The sequence below is a fragment of the Salvia splendens genome, chromosome 8, assembly GCF_004379255.2.
Source record: "Salvia splendens isolate huo1 chromosome 8, SspV2, whole genome shotgun sequence".
Classification (NCBI taxonomy): domain Eukaryota; kingdom Viridiplantae; phylum Streptophyta; class Magnoliopsida; order Lamiales; family Lamiaceae; genus Salvia; species Salvia splendens.
This window is the reverse complement of record NC_056039.1, coordinates 6076403-6094520: the sequence shown is the minus strand read 5'-3', so window position 1 is coordinate 6094520 and position 18118 is coordinate 6076403. Positions and strand designations below refer to the sequence as shown.

At 35.7% G+C, this 18118-nt stretch overlaps 1 protein-coding gene across 3 annotated transcripts; it reads left to right on the top strand.

The window, feature by feature from the left end:
• Nucleotides 1-4359: 4359 nt before the first annotated feature.
• On the top strand, nt 4360-17058 carry LOC121743706 (structural maintenance of chromosomes protein 3-like). 3 transcript variants are annotated; one of them, XM_042137040.1, is made up of 30 exons: nt 4360-4513; nt 4800-4888; nt 4980-5055; nt 5172-5210; nt 5294-5361; nt 5464-5535; nt 6613-6692; nt 6843-6921; nt 6995-7112; nt 7178-7353; nt 7896-8141; nt 8243-8364; nt 9050-9194; nt 9810-9982; nt 10058-10157; nt 11094-11230; nt 11452-11653; nt 11921-12008; nt 12093-12242; nt 12685-12836; nt 12947-13138; nt 13224-13407; nt 13493-13563; nt 13706-13857; nt 14907-15075; nt 15164-15310; nt 15881-15976; nt 16233-16407; nt 16581-16765; nt 16848-17058. In XM_042137040.1, exons 2-30 carry the CDS (start codon nt 4874-4876, stop codon nt 16848-16850), a joined length of 3612 nt encoding a protein of 1203 aa, XP_041992974.1. In that variant the 5' UTR covers nt 4360-4513; nt 4800-4873; the 3' UTR covers nt 16851-17058. The 3 variants fall into 3 exon arrangements, with proteins under 3 accessions (XP_041992974.1, XP_041992976.1, XP_041992975.1); XM_042137042.1 differs by lacking the exons at nt 4360-4513; nt 4800-4888; nt 4980-5055; nt 5172-5210 and having other exon boundaries at nt 5293-5361; nt 5464-5931; XM_042137041.1 differs by lacking the exons at nt 4360-4513; nt 4800-4888; nt 4980-5055; nt 5172-5210 and having other exon boundaries at nt 5293-5361; nt 5464-5936.
• Nucleotides 17059-18118: the final 1060 nt, after the last annotated feature.

The window sequence follows — 18118 nt, the reverse complement described above, 5'->3', positions numbered from 1 at the left end:
GCGGCGCGACGGGGGGTTGGCCGTCGACTTATTCCTTCCTTGCGGACGGCGTTGGGAACTACTCGGGCCGGTGTCGTGGTTCCAACCGCGGGAGTTGGAGGGGTGATCGCCGAAGCCAGACATTTTTTTGTTATAAGAGTGAAAGAAAGATTGAGAATTGTAAGAATGGAAATGAGAAAATTTAGAAGAGAATTGTGTTGTAGTGTGGTGTGAAATTTTTTTTGTGGAAGTGAGGGTATTATTGGGGGAAAAATTGAAAAATAAATTAAAAGTGGGGGAAAAATGTTACTCACTCCGTCCCAGATAATTCGTCTCACTCTGACCGGGCACGAGTTTTAAGAAATGTAATGAAAAGTGAGTTGAAAAAGTTAGTGGAATGTGTGTCCTATTTTTATATATTAATTTTATAATAAAATGTTAGTAAGAATGAGTTAATGGAAATATGGGTCTACTACTAAAAATGGTAAATAGTGAAATGAGACAAATTATGTGGGACGAACGGAAATAGAAAAATGGGACAAATTATATGGGACGGATGGAGTATATTTTTTTGGGAAGTGGATTTTTTTTTATTTTTAATCGGATTTTTTAATTAAAATCTGATTTTTTTAAAAAAAAGGAAATTCCAACGGCATTGTCGTTGGCCAATCAGGCGTTGACACGTGTGTTGCTCGCTGGCACGGGCGTGCTCGATGCATCGAGCAGCGCCGCGCCAACGACAAGCAGCGGTGCGCCGCGCCGCTGGCACGGATGGACGGACGGCGTGGTGTCACCGCTGCGGATGCTCTTACTGTTAACACTGGAAAATATCTGGTAAAAAAATATGTCAATAAATATTTTTTAACAAAGACTTAATTACATTTAAAGTATTTGCACAATATTCGTACTATTATGCACTTATTTTCACTTTTTTGTTTAAAGTAATATTTTTATTTTTTGAGTGAACTACAAAAATAGTCTATGTATTATGGGTTTATTTCGTCCATAGTCTATGGACTTTAAAAATATCTCTAATAGTTCTCAGACTAAGGGTTTATTTTGAAATTGTTTTGCACTGTTTTCTCCCAAAAATTCCACTTTTGGGGTTGGGCAATTTGGTCTTTTCACATTTTTTATTTTTTCAGTATGATATTATTTCAATAATGTACTAAATCTGATATTATTTCAAAATTGATTTTCTTCTTCCTTTGTCATCCTTCACTTTGTTTCTTTATTTCAATATTAAATTTAATTTTATAAAATTAAATTTAAAATTTAGCTTTTTAAATATCGGTAAATTATTTTAATTAAATTATTTATTGGTATTTGAACATCTAAAATTGAAATTTATTTTATAAAATTAAATCTAATATTGAAATAAAGAAACAAAGTGAATGATGACAAAAGGAAGAAGAAAATAAATTCTGAAATAGTATCAGTGCATCATTGAAATAATATCAGATTGAAAAAGTTATGAATGTGAAAAAAGACCAAATTGTCCAACCCCCATCAAGGTCATTTTCGGGAGAAACTGTGCAAAATGACCAATTTCAATATTAGAATTAATTTTATAAAATTAAATTTAAAATTTAGCTTTTTAAATATCGGTAAATTATTTTAATTAAATTATTTATTGGTATTTAGAAATCTAAGATTGAAATTTATTTTATAAAATTAAATCTAATATTGAAATAAAGAAACAAAGTGAATGATGACAAAAGGAAGAAGAAAATAAATTCTGAAATAGTATCAGTGCATCATTGAAATAATATCATATTGAAAAAGTTAAGAATGTGAAAAAGACCAAATTGTCCAACCCCCATCAAGGTCATTTTCGGGAGAAAACTGTGCAAAATGACCCATTTTGAAATAAACCCTTAGTCCATGGACTATTGGAGGACTATGAGCGAGGTAAACTCATAATCCATGGACCATTTTCGTAGTTCACACTTATTCTTTATACTCCATCCGTTTACCATTAGGAGTCCCGTTGACTTTTTTTCCCCGTTTTATAAAAATGTTAGTAACAAAAAGTTAAAGGGTAAAAATGGTAAAATAAAAGAGAGAATAATGAGAAGACTGGATAACACTTTGTAAAAAATAATACAAAGTGAAATCATGTTAAAAATATTATGCATTAAAGTTCATAAGTATTGTTGTTATTATATTAACGCCTATATATTATATACATACATGTAAAAAAGTCAAAATGAATTTCAGACAAGTGAAACACATAATATGTGAATTAGTATAGATTTCAGTTAACAATATATTGTTTTCATATTAGAGCTAATGATAACATCACATCACATGTACAACAATCAAATACTACAAAAAAGATAAAGAAAAATCATAATAAAATTTTGATGTCTAGATATGCTGTTCAAATGTATATCCAAACTTCGAATGCAACTATTGAATTTAGTAGATTTCAATAATCTTCTCATTAAAGCAATTATACAACGTTGTCCATAAAACAAAAAATATGCATTTATATACAAAATTAATTACATAGTCACGATTATTGTAAATTTAAGGGTGTGTTCACCTTCCTTGTTACAGTCAGACAAGGGCTTATTTCTGTCTAATTTAGAGTGTTCACCTTCCTTGTATTAATTCTTGTTGGCCATAGAGATACACTAGGCCCGCACTGTACCTTGAAGAAATAGCCATTTTTCAATTCTTTCAAAGAGGGTGATGATTGTACCTGCATCGATCTTTGAGTCAAGAATTGACTGTTAAATTCCTTCTTTACCCATGCATTTTTTATTTTGAAACTAGCCACCGCCGCATTTTTTATTTTGAAACTAGCCACCGCCGCATTTCTTCTTCTTCCCCAATCTCAATTCCTCTCTCAAATTAATACAGTACCAAATTCAAAGAAACAAATGAAGTCTTTACACTATCCTCGCACGTCCACGCCACCTCCATCCGCACGGCTCCAGTCGTTGCCCACACATGGTCAGACTGCCGCCGTATTCTGCTCCGGCTGTGAAACAACGATTTGGCTACAGTTTATGTAAATTACATGGTATGCGATTGTATGAATGCAAATGGATGTTGGGATCGATTTTTGTAGTTTCTGTAAAATGCTATGAACAACATCTGTATGTGTATGGAAGAAGTGAGGAAAAGTGGCTACCTTTGGGGACTAATGAAACTGTGAAGAAGATGGGAAAACTCCTTGTTGGTTTATGATAAAGAAAACTTCATGGGTCGATTTATAAAACTAGTAATTTAGAGAGTGTAGATTTTTGTTTGATTGGAAAAAAGAAAATAGGAATTGAAAGGGTAGGGGCGAGGCTTCTTCTTCTCGTTGAAATATGCCCAGAACTTCCATAAGGCAATTTTCCATTCATTAATTTCCTTTTTTATTCCACAACTAGTTTGCACAAATCTCAAATTAACAAAAAATAAATGGAAGCCTATTTGGTTATATCTGCTCTTGCACACTATGCAATTGGACTATTATGGGATAATTTTTTGATTTTTAGTTGCTATTTTGTGTTTCAGAGAAGGATACATAACAATGAATAAGGGGCATTATCGGCCAATAAAAATTGAAGCAAAAGACTAAATGCAAAATTAAATTTAATAATATCAAAACATGGGCTATTTCTAGGACACTGAACACTGGGTTATTGGTTTAATTATGTGGGCCACCCAGCCACATTTCTCACCTAGTTTCAATTCTAGACAAAAGAAATCAAAGAAGGTGAACACACATAAGAGCTTCTGAGTTGGGACAAATATATGTAGGAGTACAAGTAATAAGAGCATCCTTAACGCTGCGGGCCAGACCGCATCTGGGTCCCGGCCTGCGGCCCCGCGCGATGGAGGAGAGGAAGTTGTGGCCCAGGCCGGTCCCGGGGTCTGGCCTGGCCGGCGTTGGAGGTGAGCTTTTCCAGTCCCGGGCCCCAATTATAGGGTTTCTTTTGCATTTGGAAGAGGGGGAGGGGAAGAAGATCGATGAAGAGGGGCAAGAGGAAGAGGGTGAGCTTTTTTTTTGCATTTTGAAGGATGAAGAGGGGCGAGAGGAAGAGGAAGAAGTGTAAATTTTTTTGCATTTTTTTATGTTTTAATTTAATATTTTAGTTTATAATTTATTATTTTTGAATTAAAAATGAATTTCTCGTGTTATAATTGTTCAACGTTTTTAATTTTTAACAGTAAAATAGGTGAAGTTGTGAATAATGCAATTTAATAGTTGTGGCTCGGGATGTGGCCTGCAGGATTAGAGGAGTTGTGGTATAGGACTCAAATTTAGGGGAATGATGACGTGGAGGGGACTTGAGGACTGATTCCGGGCATGGGTTAAGGATGCTTTAAAGAGATAGGTATTTTTATTCACAATTCAGATTATAAAAAAGTACTCGTATACTAAATTGTCAATTTTGTGACTCTCCAGTCAAATTCCATCCATTTTCATCATCTTCCATCTCTCCCATTTTCTCTCTCCTCTCTCGCACCTACGCTCTGCTCACTGGCAAGACCTCACAAAGAGCTCACTGCCACCGCCTTCAACCGCTCACTGGTGAGTCTCGCTGAGTAAATTTGTTAGCATCGCAAAAAAATTGATAAAAATTCACTCAACTTTGCCCCAATTTCGTCCTGAACCCTAGATGACTTCATTTTCTGATCGACTTCATGAATTTGTTGTTTCTTTTGTGATATTTCCCATTTGACCATATTTGCTGACTATTTCACTCTGTCATTAATCTTACTGACTGAATATAGTTTATCTCCTACTCCAAAACGTCTAGTTGCTTCGTTTCACTTGTAATTTGGACTTGACTAAGTAAGCGCTTGTTTTTGTTCAGAGCGCCGGATTTAAACATTTTCGCTTCTTATCGTTCAATCTGGAGAGCAGTTTCAAACTGTACTGAATTTTGTCATGTATATAAAGCAGGTGAAAATCGGCATTTTTATTTGATTGGTTCCTGATTCCTTTCAAAATATGCTTACTCATTTCTTAGTTTCACACGTATCTTCATTTGCAGGTTGTAATAGAAGGGTTTAAGAGTTACAGGGAACAGATTTCAACTGAAACATTCAGTCCCAAAGTTAACTGTGTTGGTATATACGTTTTACCTTCTACATATTATTTTCGTAGTTGTTTCATTTCACCCATGGATCTTGTTTGAGGAGTGTTTTATCAGATTAGATAATTTATGTTTTACGCATGTCTGCAGTTGGTGCTAATGGATCTGGTAAATCTAACTTCTTCCACGGTATGCCGATCAGGAATATTTTGAGATGTTTATTTTCTCCTTTTAGGGGTTAATTTTACTGATAAATCTCATTTTATTTGCAGCAATTCGCTTTGTGATAAGTGACCTATTCCATAACTTGCGTAATGAAGAAAGACAAGCATTGCTCCATGTATGTTCTGCAGTGAAATATTGGGATACGTTACTTATTTCTCCGATCCTGTTTATTTTCCCCTGAAATTTGAACCAAACACTTTGCTTTTGTGATTATCAGGAAGGTGCAGGCCACCAGGTGTTATCAGCGTTTGTGGAGATTGTGTTCGACAACTCAGACAATCGCATCCCTGTAAATTTGGATGATACTTTTACTTTTCAACTTTCCAACTTTGTATATTCTATACTAGAAATGCTAATTTATGAACATCACGTCACATGCTTTTTACACGTACAGTGGAAGTTGCTTCATCTACTCCTATGCATCATCAGATGATTTGACATATCCACTGTTTAAGAATTTTATCCTGTTAAGTTATGCTCTGGCCAATTGTATCATAGGAGTAAATAAGTAATTACCAACACTTGTTAGGCATATATTTTATTTCCTGTGTGATTTTGCATTACTAAATAGTAAACCAATATGATGCTGGTGCTTAGCCTTCTTTATTTAAGCTTGATCTGCAGAAATTGTTAAGCCAGAAATGTAGTAAGAGTTGGATGCATATATTTTTCTCCAGTATTGCAGGTCCGGTTAGTGTTTATCATTGTTTACAGTTTACTAACTATTTCCCTCTGTCTTTGTATGTTGAAAAGAAAAATGGACAGTGGCAATAAATGGGAATGATAAGTTAATAAAAATGATGAAAATAATTGTCAAGCACACAGTGAATTAATCTTAGCTGCTGGAAAGTAAGGTAGTCTGCGAGATATTCAATACACCATCTGGAAAGCATGCTATTGTGTCAAATATATAACTTCATTAATGTGAAACCTATATTCACAATTATAACCTTTATGCACCAGAATATGATATATCCAGCCTTTCTGCTGCATACAAACTTGGTGGGTTACTCGGTTGTTAAAATTGTTATTGACATGTTGGCCTATTTTGTCGACTATTTGATGAACTATAAAATGCATTTTACACTGAGCTAATATTACTATACAGTCGTTAGTTTTGGCTTGTGGTAGAATATTTTGAGAACTACACGAGTAAATAATTTAAGACCGACTGGTTTTTTTTCACTTGTGATACATTTAGGCATGGTTGTTGGGTTAATTGTATGCAAAAGCAGCCACAACTTTTTGTAGCTTTATGTAGCTCAACCCTAATGTCAGAGTTATTTTGTGTGTATATTCTGTGCAGAAACATATTCTAACTCCAAACCTGATTGTAGTTACTCTCTTACCCGTGTATCTTTGATAGGTTGATAAAGAGGAAGTCCGGCTGAGGAGAACAATAGGTGTCAAGAAAGACGAATATTTCTTGGATGGAAAACATATCACGTATGTATGAACTTGTGTCATGTAGTTTAATGATTTTCATTATTTGTCTTTAATTTATCAAGTCTTGATTTTGGTACTTGCCTAATTACTCGAAGACTTGTTTGAACCCACTTCTTGGCAATTGACAATTGGTGGTCTTTGAGTATTCAGGAAGACAGAAGTCATGAATCTGCTGGAAAGTGCCGGATTCTCTCGTTCAAATCCTTATTATGTTGTGCAGCAGGGAAAGGTTTGTGGAATGTTTTCTTCGTCTCTCCTTATTGGTCTTCCCACTCATCTTTCTGACCTATGTTTCTCTTTAGATTGCATCATTAACATTAATGAAGGATTCTGAGCGATTGGATCTGCTGAAGGAAATAGGAGGGACTAGGGTATATGAAGAGCGACGTCGTGAAAGCTTGAAAATCATGCAAGATACTGGCAAGTGCCCATGAGTTATTTTTTCTACCCATTTTACTGTGGAATCTAACATATGTCTGTTAAAGGTAACAAGAGGAAGCAAATTATTCAAGTTGTTCAATACCTGGATGACCGACTTCGTGAGCTTGATGAAGAGAAAGAGGAACTGAAAAAGTATCAGCAGCTTGACCGGCAGAGGAAGTCTCTGGAGTACACTATTTATGACAAAGAACTCCATGATGCGAAACTGCAATTGGCGAAGGTATACTTCTTTTACTTCACCCTGTTTTCCTATTTGGTCCTTTTCGTTTGATGTTTCTTTTGCTGGGGAATATTTAATTTTCAAGTTATAATCACTTCTGCGTCAAGTATCACTAAAGTTATTTCATTATGTGATAATAAATACTCCCTCCGTCCCGCTTTAGCAGTCCCGGTCACTTTTGAGCACTCGTTTTATAAAAATGATAATAAATAGTTAAAGTTAAGAAATGGTAAAACACGAGAGAGAATAACGTAGATAAGACTTTTCTCTACATTATTCTCTCTTTTACTTTATCATTTCTCCACTCTAACTATTTATTATTATTTTTACAAAATGAGTGCTTAAAAGTGACGTGAGACTGCTAAAGCGGGATGGAGGGAGTATATAATTCTATTCTATCATTTCTATGTATAAATAAACTTGTGGCTTTCGTAAAAAATGATTTCTCTTTGTAATATCATGCCATCTAGTGTCTCATTGTGGCATTTTTTGCATAGTAGTATTTTATAAGCATCTGACTGTACCATTGCCAACTATTGCAGATAGACGAGGATCGGTACAGAGTTTCTGAAAAATCTGCCACTATGTACAATAGTGTTTCAGATGCCCATGAGAAGTGCAAGGAGTTAGACAAGTTGCTTAAAGAGCTGAGCAAAGAAGCTCAGATTTTGAGCAGAGAGAAAGAGGCAGTAGAGAAACAAAAGAAAGAAGCTATAAAAAAGCGTGCAAAACTTGAGCTTGATTACAAAGACTATGATGATAAGATTAGAGGAAATAATAGAGCTAAGGTGCATTGACTATTGGCTTCTGCATAAATTTTTGACATTTTAGAGGATGTGCGTAATCTCTGAGTGAATGTCTTTGCTGTTGTGTTGATTTTGTATTCCAGGAGGATGCTGTGTTACAGCTGGAGCTTTTAGATAGAGAAATTTTGGAATCCAATGCTGATCTGGCTAGAGTCAAGAAGTTACATGATTCGCAGATCAGGGAGGAGGAGCATTTGACTAGAGGGTATTATTTGGTTCCCTGATGGAGCCTGTAGATTCTTGTATCTTTGTTTCTATGTAGTAAATCTTATGATCGAGCATCATGCAATCAAGTCATATCATGTTCTTCCTATAAATTTCCCTTTGAACCATCAAGGACCTTTTGGATAACCAGAAGACAGCAAGTCAGTTTACATGGTCTTAAACGAGGCGTATTTTTTTTTATTGAGGAGGGTTAACCCACATAGTTAATGTCAATCACCTTTTCTATATCCTCCACATCACCCTACCTTTCTGACTCTTAGTCCATCCTGCTTGTGCAGTGACTTGGGGAGAAATTGAGATTCATTTGTAATTCACATAGCCTAGAGGCTCAACCCTTTTCATTTGTGTCTTCAGCTATTTATTTTTCTTACTATGTGTAGTTGCTTTAAGCATTGAGCTGCAATGGCAAAGTTTGCTTTCTATTATTCACAAAGTAGTTCATAGTTTATCCCTTGCAATTCATGGAGGCAGGAAAAAGGTAGAGCCGTAGAACAGTTTGGTTATTGGAATAGTTGTTAGGTGTGTAACGGACCATATACCTCCTCCTCCTTTTAAGCCAAGGCTCCTGTGCTTTATTGACTCAGATTTCTTCATTTACTTATTAATGTTATTTTATGAGGTAATTTAATGCGAAGAATAACAATTTTTGGATTTCGGCATGGCAGGATTATGGAGCGTGAAAAGCAGCTTAGCATTCTATATCAGAAACAAGGACGTGCAACACAGTTTGCTAGTAAAGCAGATCGCGACCGGTGGCTACAAAAAGAAATCAAGGACTATGAGCAAGTGTTATCCTCTAACCTTGTACAGGTAAGAATCCTTGATAACTAATTAACGATTCAGATTGAACAATTTACTAACATTTACGGTAGAATTTGTTCGAAGTATATTATTCTTTGGCATAAGGACATGATGTCGTACCTTGGGCAAAATGTGATCTCATGCTCCTTAGGTATTGGTTTATTTTGTTTGGGGGGTGGTGGCAATGTATTCTACATTTTTTATTGACATTGAGTAGCTGTTTTCCTATGCCAAACTATTTTTTAGTTATTGAGAGTAGAGTCATCAGTGTCATGAAAAAGAAGCATTTTCTGTTATTCTTGCATGTTTTTATTCTTAGCTTCAATGCTGTCATGGTGGGGATTTCAGTTTAAATGGTGGATGCATGACTTGTCGTCAAGTGCTTTTATATTGAAGCCCTGGTTTTGGTCCTCAAGTTAATTTTTTCTTTCATCATTGTATTAGGCAGTTAGATCTGTCTTCCCACTCTCATTACTTTCTTTCTAGCATGTTTAGTGTTGCAACACTTACTGATCCATGTGGATGAAACAATACTTTTACTTCCATGGAGTGTATATCTTATCCGGACGTGGTCCGTGTGAAGTAAATTAAATGAGATTAATTATTGTGTTTTGCTTTTGTCAGGAGAAAAAGCTTAGAGATGAAATTGAGCAGCTCAACAAAGAGATCAGAGCGCAGGATGACTACATAAAGGGGCGGAAAGATGATGCAGCAAAGTTAGAATCTTTAATTTCTGGATACAGACAAAGCTACAGCCAGTATAAAGTGGAGAGAGACAAACTGCATGATGAGCGGAAGTATGAATTTTGCTTTATTCATTTCAGTATTAAGGTTAACTGATGTGGAATCTAAAACCTTTAATTGGTATTTAGGACATTGTGGGCAAGAGAAAGTGAGCAAGCTGCTGAAATTGAAAGGCTCAAGTCGGATGTTCTTAAAGCAGAGAAAAGCCTCGATCATGCAACTGCTGGTGTGAGTGCTTTATGGGTGTTACATGCAACTATATAATACTCCCTCCGTCCCACATTAATTGTCACACTTACGTTTCTGCACTCATTTTGTAAAAATGATAATAAATAGTTAAAGTTGAGAAATGGTAAAGTAAGAGAGATAATAAGGTAGAGAAGAACTTTAACTATGTAATATCATTTTTACAAAACGAGTGCAGAAACGTAAGTGTGACAATTAATGTGGGACAGATGGAGTATTATTTTATGGTCACCACTAGTTGGATATCCCATCATTCTCTCTTCACAGTAGCCATATGGTTGGAGATGATGACTCAATAGTTTCTGGCTTTCTAAATGCTTATCTGTGGTGGACTATACTCTTGTTCCTATCAGATTTGGCCAGAGATTGAACTTAGATTAAGCCTTTAATCTCTTTGTCTAGATCCATTATACTTGTGGGATGGATTGATTGGCTGCTGGGTGTAATATTCTTACCTTCAATTTAATTTTCTTTGGTTTTTGATCCACTCATCACCGGAGAGGGATAGGCTCTGTTGATGGGGACTCACAAGTCTATAATGAGAAAATCATATGTATGAAATTGAGGTTATCTGGAGAGATAAAATAAGGCTTTTCTTTTTTCACAAATTTAGTAAACTATTTTGTTAAGGTTCAATGCATAAACTATTTATGGACACCTTTAAATCTGCCTTAGCTCTGTTGATGCTAACTAATCGTCGTGAGGATTTTTTATGAAGTTGTCTTGTTGTGCTCCTATCTTTGCTTTCACTTATCTTCAGGCGTGATCATGATATCTCCTGCTAACTATACACAATGAGAAGTAAACATTGTGTTTTTACTCTTTGCTTCCTATGATTCCTTTTTTCCTAATTTTCTCATTCTGAAATCTAAATCTGCTATTATATTATTAATATTACTTGACTCTTGGCTTTCACAGGATATACGAAGAGGACTTAATTCTGTGAGGAGAATATGTGACCAGCATGGTATTGGTGGAGTATATGGCCCTGTTATTGAGTTGCTAGAGTGTGATGAAAAATATTTCACAGCTGTTGAAGTTACTGCTGGGAACAGGTGACGACAATTCTTATAGAAGTTTACACCTTTCATCCTGTCAAATTAACCATTCATAGTACGTCCCTTTGTTTTCCTTTCTTGCTTTGATATGCTCAATTCTGTCAATCATTAATCAACAGTAGAACTTAAGTTTCATTGTTATTATGCCAGACATCTAAGTTTTGGTGTCTTCTCTAGTTTTGGTTTTTATACACTCAAGTATTCCTTTTTTTGAACAGCTTATTCCATGTGGTGGTTGAAAATGATGATATATCAACCAAAATAATTGGGCACCTCAATGCACAGAAAGGTGGTCGGGTCACATTTGTACCCCTGAACAGGGTGAAAGCTCCACACGTCACATATCCACAGAGCTCTGATGTGATACCGCTTTTAAAGAAATTGAATTTCTTAGAGAAATATCGTGCAGCCTTTGGTCAGGTTGGGCTTGTGAAATGTCTCTATTACTTGCATGATAATCGATGGTCAGTTGGTCAAATGTGATTTATTGAAAAAAATACAAACGGACACTTGAGTAAAGTTATTTGGGTCACTGGAATGATGATAAGTTATTTGGATCACATACATTTGTACTGAAGGCCTGCCATTTATCTTTCGTAGCCTGTTGCATTTGCTGGTATTTGCTTCTTATATGCTTGCCTGTTGATGACAGTACTCATGTGTTGTGTTTCCTTGTTAAACTGACAGGTGTTCGCAAAGACTGTGATTTGCAGAGACTTAGACGTTGCTTCAAGAGTTGCCCGTGCTGATGGTTTGGACTGCATCACATTAGAAGGTTGTAATTGTACACCATCTTGGTTGATTTTGGCTTTTCTTTTTGGATCTTGTTTGCATTCTTGACCTCACTCCCTTGCTGCAGGTGATCAAGTAAACAAAAAGGGTGGCATGACTGGTGGGTTTTATGACTATAGGCGTTCCAAACTGAAATTTATGAGCACCATTAGACAGAATATGAAGTCCGTTAAGACAAAAGAGGATGAATTAAATAAAATCAGAGAGGAACTCCAACATATCCTTTGGAGAAAATTTCTATTCGCTTTCATTAATTGGGCTTATCTAATAATATGTCTTTATTTTTGTTCTGTATCTGTTTGCTTGAATGATATTCGGTTCACGCTGTAACACATCAAAACTCCTCTTGCTTCTGGTCCACAACTACTTTTGACTTAATATTTGTTTATAATCCATTATATGTATCAGCACTTTTGTCTGTCATCGTTGGTAATAGTGGTATGTTCTATGACACTAGCTTTAATCTTGCATGGGTTTCCCATACCTTGTTTGCCTGGTATTTCCTACATAAAAATGATTAAGTGCTGTAATGTAATCCAACTACCACTTGTTCGTGCAATATAACTCTGTATAAAGTCATTCTTGTTTATAAGGATTACAGTGTAGTAAATATTCTACTTCAACTTTTGGGCCTTTTGTTTTCACTGAGCATGCCTCACTTACCGACCAGAAAATCAATGAGCTAGTGGCCGAGCAGCAAAAAAATGATGCCAAGATGGCTCATGAAAAATCTATACTTGAACAGCTGAAGCAGGATGTAATGAATGCGGAGAAGCAAAAACATTCCATCTTGAAGTCACTTGAGAAGAAAGTGAGTAATCTTGGAAATGATTAGCTCAATGTTAAAATATGAAAATCCTCAATTGTATATTTGTTATTAATATTAGTATTATTGTTTCCATATTGTCCTTTTCTTTTCAGGAGAAGCTCCTTTCCAGTGTATTAAATCAAATAGAGCAGAATAGAGCTAATATTGCTATGAAGAGAGATGAAATGGGAACTGAACTTGTTGATCACTTGACACCAGAAGAAAAAGAGTCCCTCTCTCGCTTGAACCCTGAAATAACTAATCTGAAGGAACAGCTAATTACCTGCAGGAGCAACCGCATGGAGGTTAAATATTAATTTAAGCTTTTCCCTTGATGTTTGCTTTGGATGGTCCCCCTTGATGACATTTGGCATTGTCCATCATTGACAGACTGAAACAAGAAAAGCAGAGCTGGAGATGAATCTATCCACCAATCTCGTTAGGCGGAAGGAAGAGTTGGAGGCTGTAATGCTCTCTTCAGATACTGATGTGTTGCAAGCAGAAGCTGATTTGAAAAATCAGGAGTTAATGGACGCCAATTCATTAGTTGATCAATTGACCCAGGAGCTAAAGAGTAAAACTTCATTTTCTTCATTGTCAAACTTCAACTTGAGGTCACATCGTTTTGCCGCATCTTAACACAGTCATATCTTCTGCAGGCGTAACTCAAAGTATAGATGAGAAGAATAGGAAAATGGAAGACATTAAAATTGAAAAGGATAAGCTAAAGGTAATATATATTCAGATGTTACCATTTTATATAATCAGTATAATGTTCTCTGGTCCTAGCCCTTCTCTCTATTCATGTCTGTTCTTTTTTCTCTTTCCGAGTTTGTATTTTGTAGATGCTAATTGTATTCTTGCATTTGTAGAGATTTGAAGATGAGTACCAAACTACCCTCCAGGATGAAGCGAAAGAACTGGAACAGTTATTGAGTAAGAAGAATATATATGTGGCTAAGCAAGAGGAGTACTCAAAGAAAATTCGGGAATTGGGTCCCCTATCTTCTGATGCTTTTGAAACGTAATCTTCATATCCAAATTCTACCTTTTTTCACTAGAATTACTTATACTACTGCATGATCTTTATAACCTCTTGTTGGCAGATTGCTTTTCAAGTTATGCTTCACGAAACCTACCAATAGTGGTTGTTGTCAGAAATATCTTCTGTCATAAAGTCAAAATACCCCCCACTTAATTGTGCTGTGGATTCTAAAAGTTGTAAAAAATATCAAGAGGTTACGTTATGGTTTCACCTCACTTGGACACATCATGTAGAACTTCCTTGAACATATTCTGAACTCATAATCTAATTTGAAGTACTTGTACACTTTCCAGACTCTTCTCAGCTGGCTATAATCTGTTATGAACTGGTTTAACTATTGATGATTTTTCTTAATGAAATGTGGAGAGCTTGGCAAAACCAAATAATATAGGTTAGGCTACTCTTTTGTTTTGGTGAGAGCTTGAGACAATGATCCTTGTACTGTAACTAAATTTCCCACTGAATATCTTTAGCATTTGTTACGACAAGTTCTATGTTAATTTTTTATCAGTTATTAGCCAAATGTAATTCCTTTCTTCAATAACTAAGAGTTTCTGTAAAAATAAGCATTCGCCAATTCCCTTTGTATATCACTCTATGCAAAGTTCACTATATGTTCAACGAACACTAACATGACTGAATCCTGATCCAGTATCGGTGGAACAATATCTGTGACAGTGCAAGTACCCTCATATGCAAATTTGCTCCTTAGCTTCACTGAGCATATATGGTGATTGACTTATGGCTTAATTACTAAACTTTCTTTCGTCACGTAATTTGAAGCTACATGCACTGTTTTTTCTTCAAACTGTTGATATTTGAAGCAAGCTTCATATGACAATGGAAAGACCTTATGGACCATGTTCTGTTTATCTGTTTGCCTGGTGCTAATAAGTTGATTCCTGTTATCTGCTAGAATTCTTTTTTATCCTTTATCTTTGGTGCTACAGGGGTATCTGTTGGATTGAATTTAGGCCTACATTATTGGACTTCTTTCTGATGATAATTTCATGTGATGCCCAATCTAGGTACAAACGAAAGAGTGTTAAGGAATTATATAAATTGCTTCATAAGTGTAATGAGCAACTGAAACAGTTCAGCCATGTTAACAAAAAGGCGCTTGATCAGTATGTCAATTTCACAGAGCAAAGAGAAGAGCTCCAGAAAAGACAAGCTGAGTTGGATGCTGGTGATGAGGTAAAGTCATTCATATTATGATGACATTGTCCATTGAAGTCGGATAGCATGTGGATGGATTTCTTGACTTTTTACTCATCTTTGATAGAAAATCAAAGAACTCATAACTGTTTTGGATATGAGGAAGGATGAATCAATTGAGCGTACATTTAAAGGTGTAGCCAAACACTTTCGAGAAGTATTTTCAGAACTCGTACAAGGAGGTCATGGCTTTTTGGTTATGATGAAGAAAAAGGTTTGTAATTTCATCATCACAGATAGCATTTGTTAATAGTATTGACTTGTCGAGTTATGTTCCTATATATCTTAAAATGATAAAAGGCCACGGTACATTTTGTGCTGTGTTAAGATTTTAAAATGAATTTAACAACCGAAGCTAAACAATAATTTGACAGCATAAAGTTTTATTCTGTGGCTATCATATAAACTGTGACAGCTATTATTAGTTAGCTTTTCATTTTTTTACATTGGTGGAAGTTTTAAATGTTCTGTATCTATTTAACTTTAATAAATCATTTGCATCTTTCCATGACTAACAATAAGGGTTAGATCCCAAAGTGCTAGGTCAATTGTGTTCAAGTGCAAGAATAAGTGCTGACCGAAGTTATTGGTTATTCCAGTTGTACAATGTGCTCACTTCTCTAATTTAGCCTTCAAAAATTGGTGAAATGTGACGGACTGTTCTTAAATGGAGGCACATGAAATATGTGTTTTACTCATCTTCTTTCTTTTACTAGAATGCTATTTTTTCCCAAGAGCTCTCCGGTGTGAATTGTTAAATTGTTCCTATTAAAATGGTTTGCAGGATATGAAGGATGCTGATAATGATTTAGATGATGATGAACCTCGTTTAGTGGAAACTGAGGGCAGGGTTGAGAAATACATTGGTGTCAAAGTGAAGGTTTGTTATTAATTTCTTGTCATGTGCTATTTTAAAAAACTTTTTACTATTACTATCCTTATTATCTGCTACATGAACATGAACCGTGGCTTGTCCTCTGACTGAGGATACTTCAAAACTTGAAAACCTAGAATCAAGTTGCTTTTCCGTCTAAAAAAAGAATTAATTTACTTTCAGGATGGGTGGTTGTTAAAGCCATTATTCTGGTCCTATTTTGCATCCACATTCTTTATTTTACTTTCTCTTCTTGTGGTAGGTTTCTTTTACTGGACAAGGGGAGACTCAGTCGATGAAACAGTTATCCGGGGGTCAAAAAACAGTGGTGGCTCTGGCACTAATCTTTGCCATTCAGCGCTGTGATCCTGCACCATTTTACCTATTTGATGAGATAGATGCAGCACTCGATCCCCAGTATCGAACTGCAGTCGGGAGTATCCTTGTTTATATTCTGGCTCTATTCTCGTACCTCATTTGTAAATGCTTTTAGCGTTTTAATCTGCTCGGGTTATAGTTTTGCAAAGTTAGATAAATGATGCAAAACCCTGTTCCCTATTCCCACTTCCCCTGTGCTACAACTGGTGGATCCTTAACTTGTTTGTCGCAGACATGGTCCGTCGTCTTGCAGACATGGCCAGCACTCAGTTCATTACGACAACTTTTCGTCAAGAACTGGTTAAAGTTGCTGACAAGATATATGGTGTGACACACAAAAACAGAGTCAGCCGTGTCAATGTAATCACCAAAGAAGATGCTCTGGATTTTATCGACCATGATCAGTCCCACAACGAGGTTAGCTTTTCTTTATACTGTGAAAATAATCTACACGGGAGAAATAGAGAAGTGATTGATTATTGCCTTCCAATAATTGCAGTGATATGGGAAAACTTTTATGAGAAGCAGCGTAGAATATAACGAGAAAGAAGGATTGGAAATTGACAACACTGTGCTAGGTAGTTGCCGATGTATTTATTTTATGTGATGAAACTGTAGCCATTACTTATACATATTATTCTCGTCAAATGTGGGAGTATTTTATAATTAATCTGTGGATTTTTTTATTTTTATATTGTCTTTTTTCGAAATGTTCGATTTGAATTTCTGTCTCTTTTCGATTGATGGTATGTTGTGTTGTGAAGGTCGTGATTGGGTTTACACATATCGAAGAATTGTACTCCTAGTAATTTATTACTATATACTAGGATAGGATATCGATATACCATGAGATGAGATTTATAGTATATTTGTGCCTGTTGATCACCACGAGATTTGGGTTGAATATAAATTAGGGTAAATTGCTTCAAAAGTCGTCAACTTTGCAAATAGTTTGGTATTTCCCGTAAACTTTAAAAGTTGCATGAAAAGTCATGAACTTTACCAAGTGTTGCAAATTTTCCGTACGACCCGACCCGGTACATTTCCGGCAAAAACTAATCCTACGTGGCTCGCCGGAGGCGTGACATGGCAAAATCTCCGGCAGAATAATAAAACGACGTCGTTTTTTTAGTTTCAATTAAATTAAAATGTATATCAATTTAGGGTTTATGTCTCTTCTCTCTGTGACAGAAATCTCAATTCCCGTCGAGATTTCAACTCTTTCTTCTCCATTGCGACATGTAACTGGTCGTGATTTGTCAATCTACAATCCCATCGTGTTTCCTCCATAGGTAGGGTGGCGATTCCTCCACCTCACAATTCCCGGATGGCCGGAATACCCGGCACGGGAAATCGGCACCCAAATGTAAAGTTCATGACTTTTCATGCAACTTTTAAAGTTTACGGGAAATACCAAACTATTTGCAAAGTTGACGACTTTAAAAGCAATTTACCCTATAATTACTATATAATTAAATTTGCAATTTTAAGGGAAAACAATAAGTAGCATCAAACATATCAAATCATGGTTTTTTAGTCATTCTCTCTTTCACATTGCAATTTGAAATGTACATAATTGATGAGTTAAAAAAATGGCGTATTAAGACCATCTCCAATCATACATGAAAATTCATTTTTAGTGTATATAATTTCTGTAACACCCCGACTTTTCTACCTTTTTATTGTGTCCTTGAAAGGCCCGTCGTTTGTGCATCTGAAAATTTTTTGGCCTTTATTTCTTTTGTAGAGAGATGGATTTTAAAATTTTGG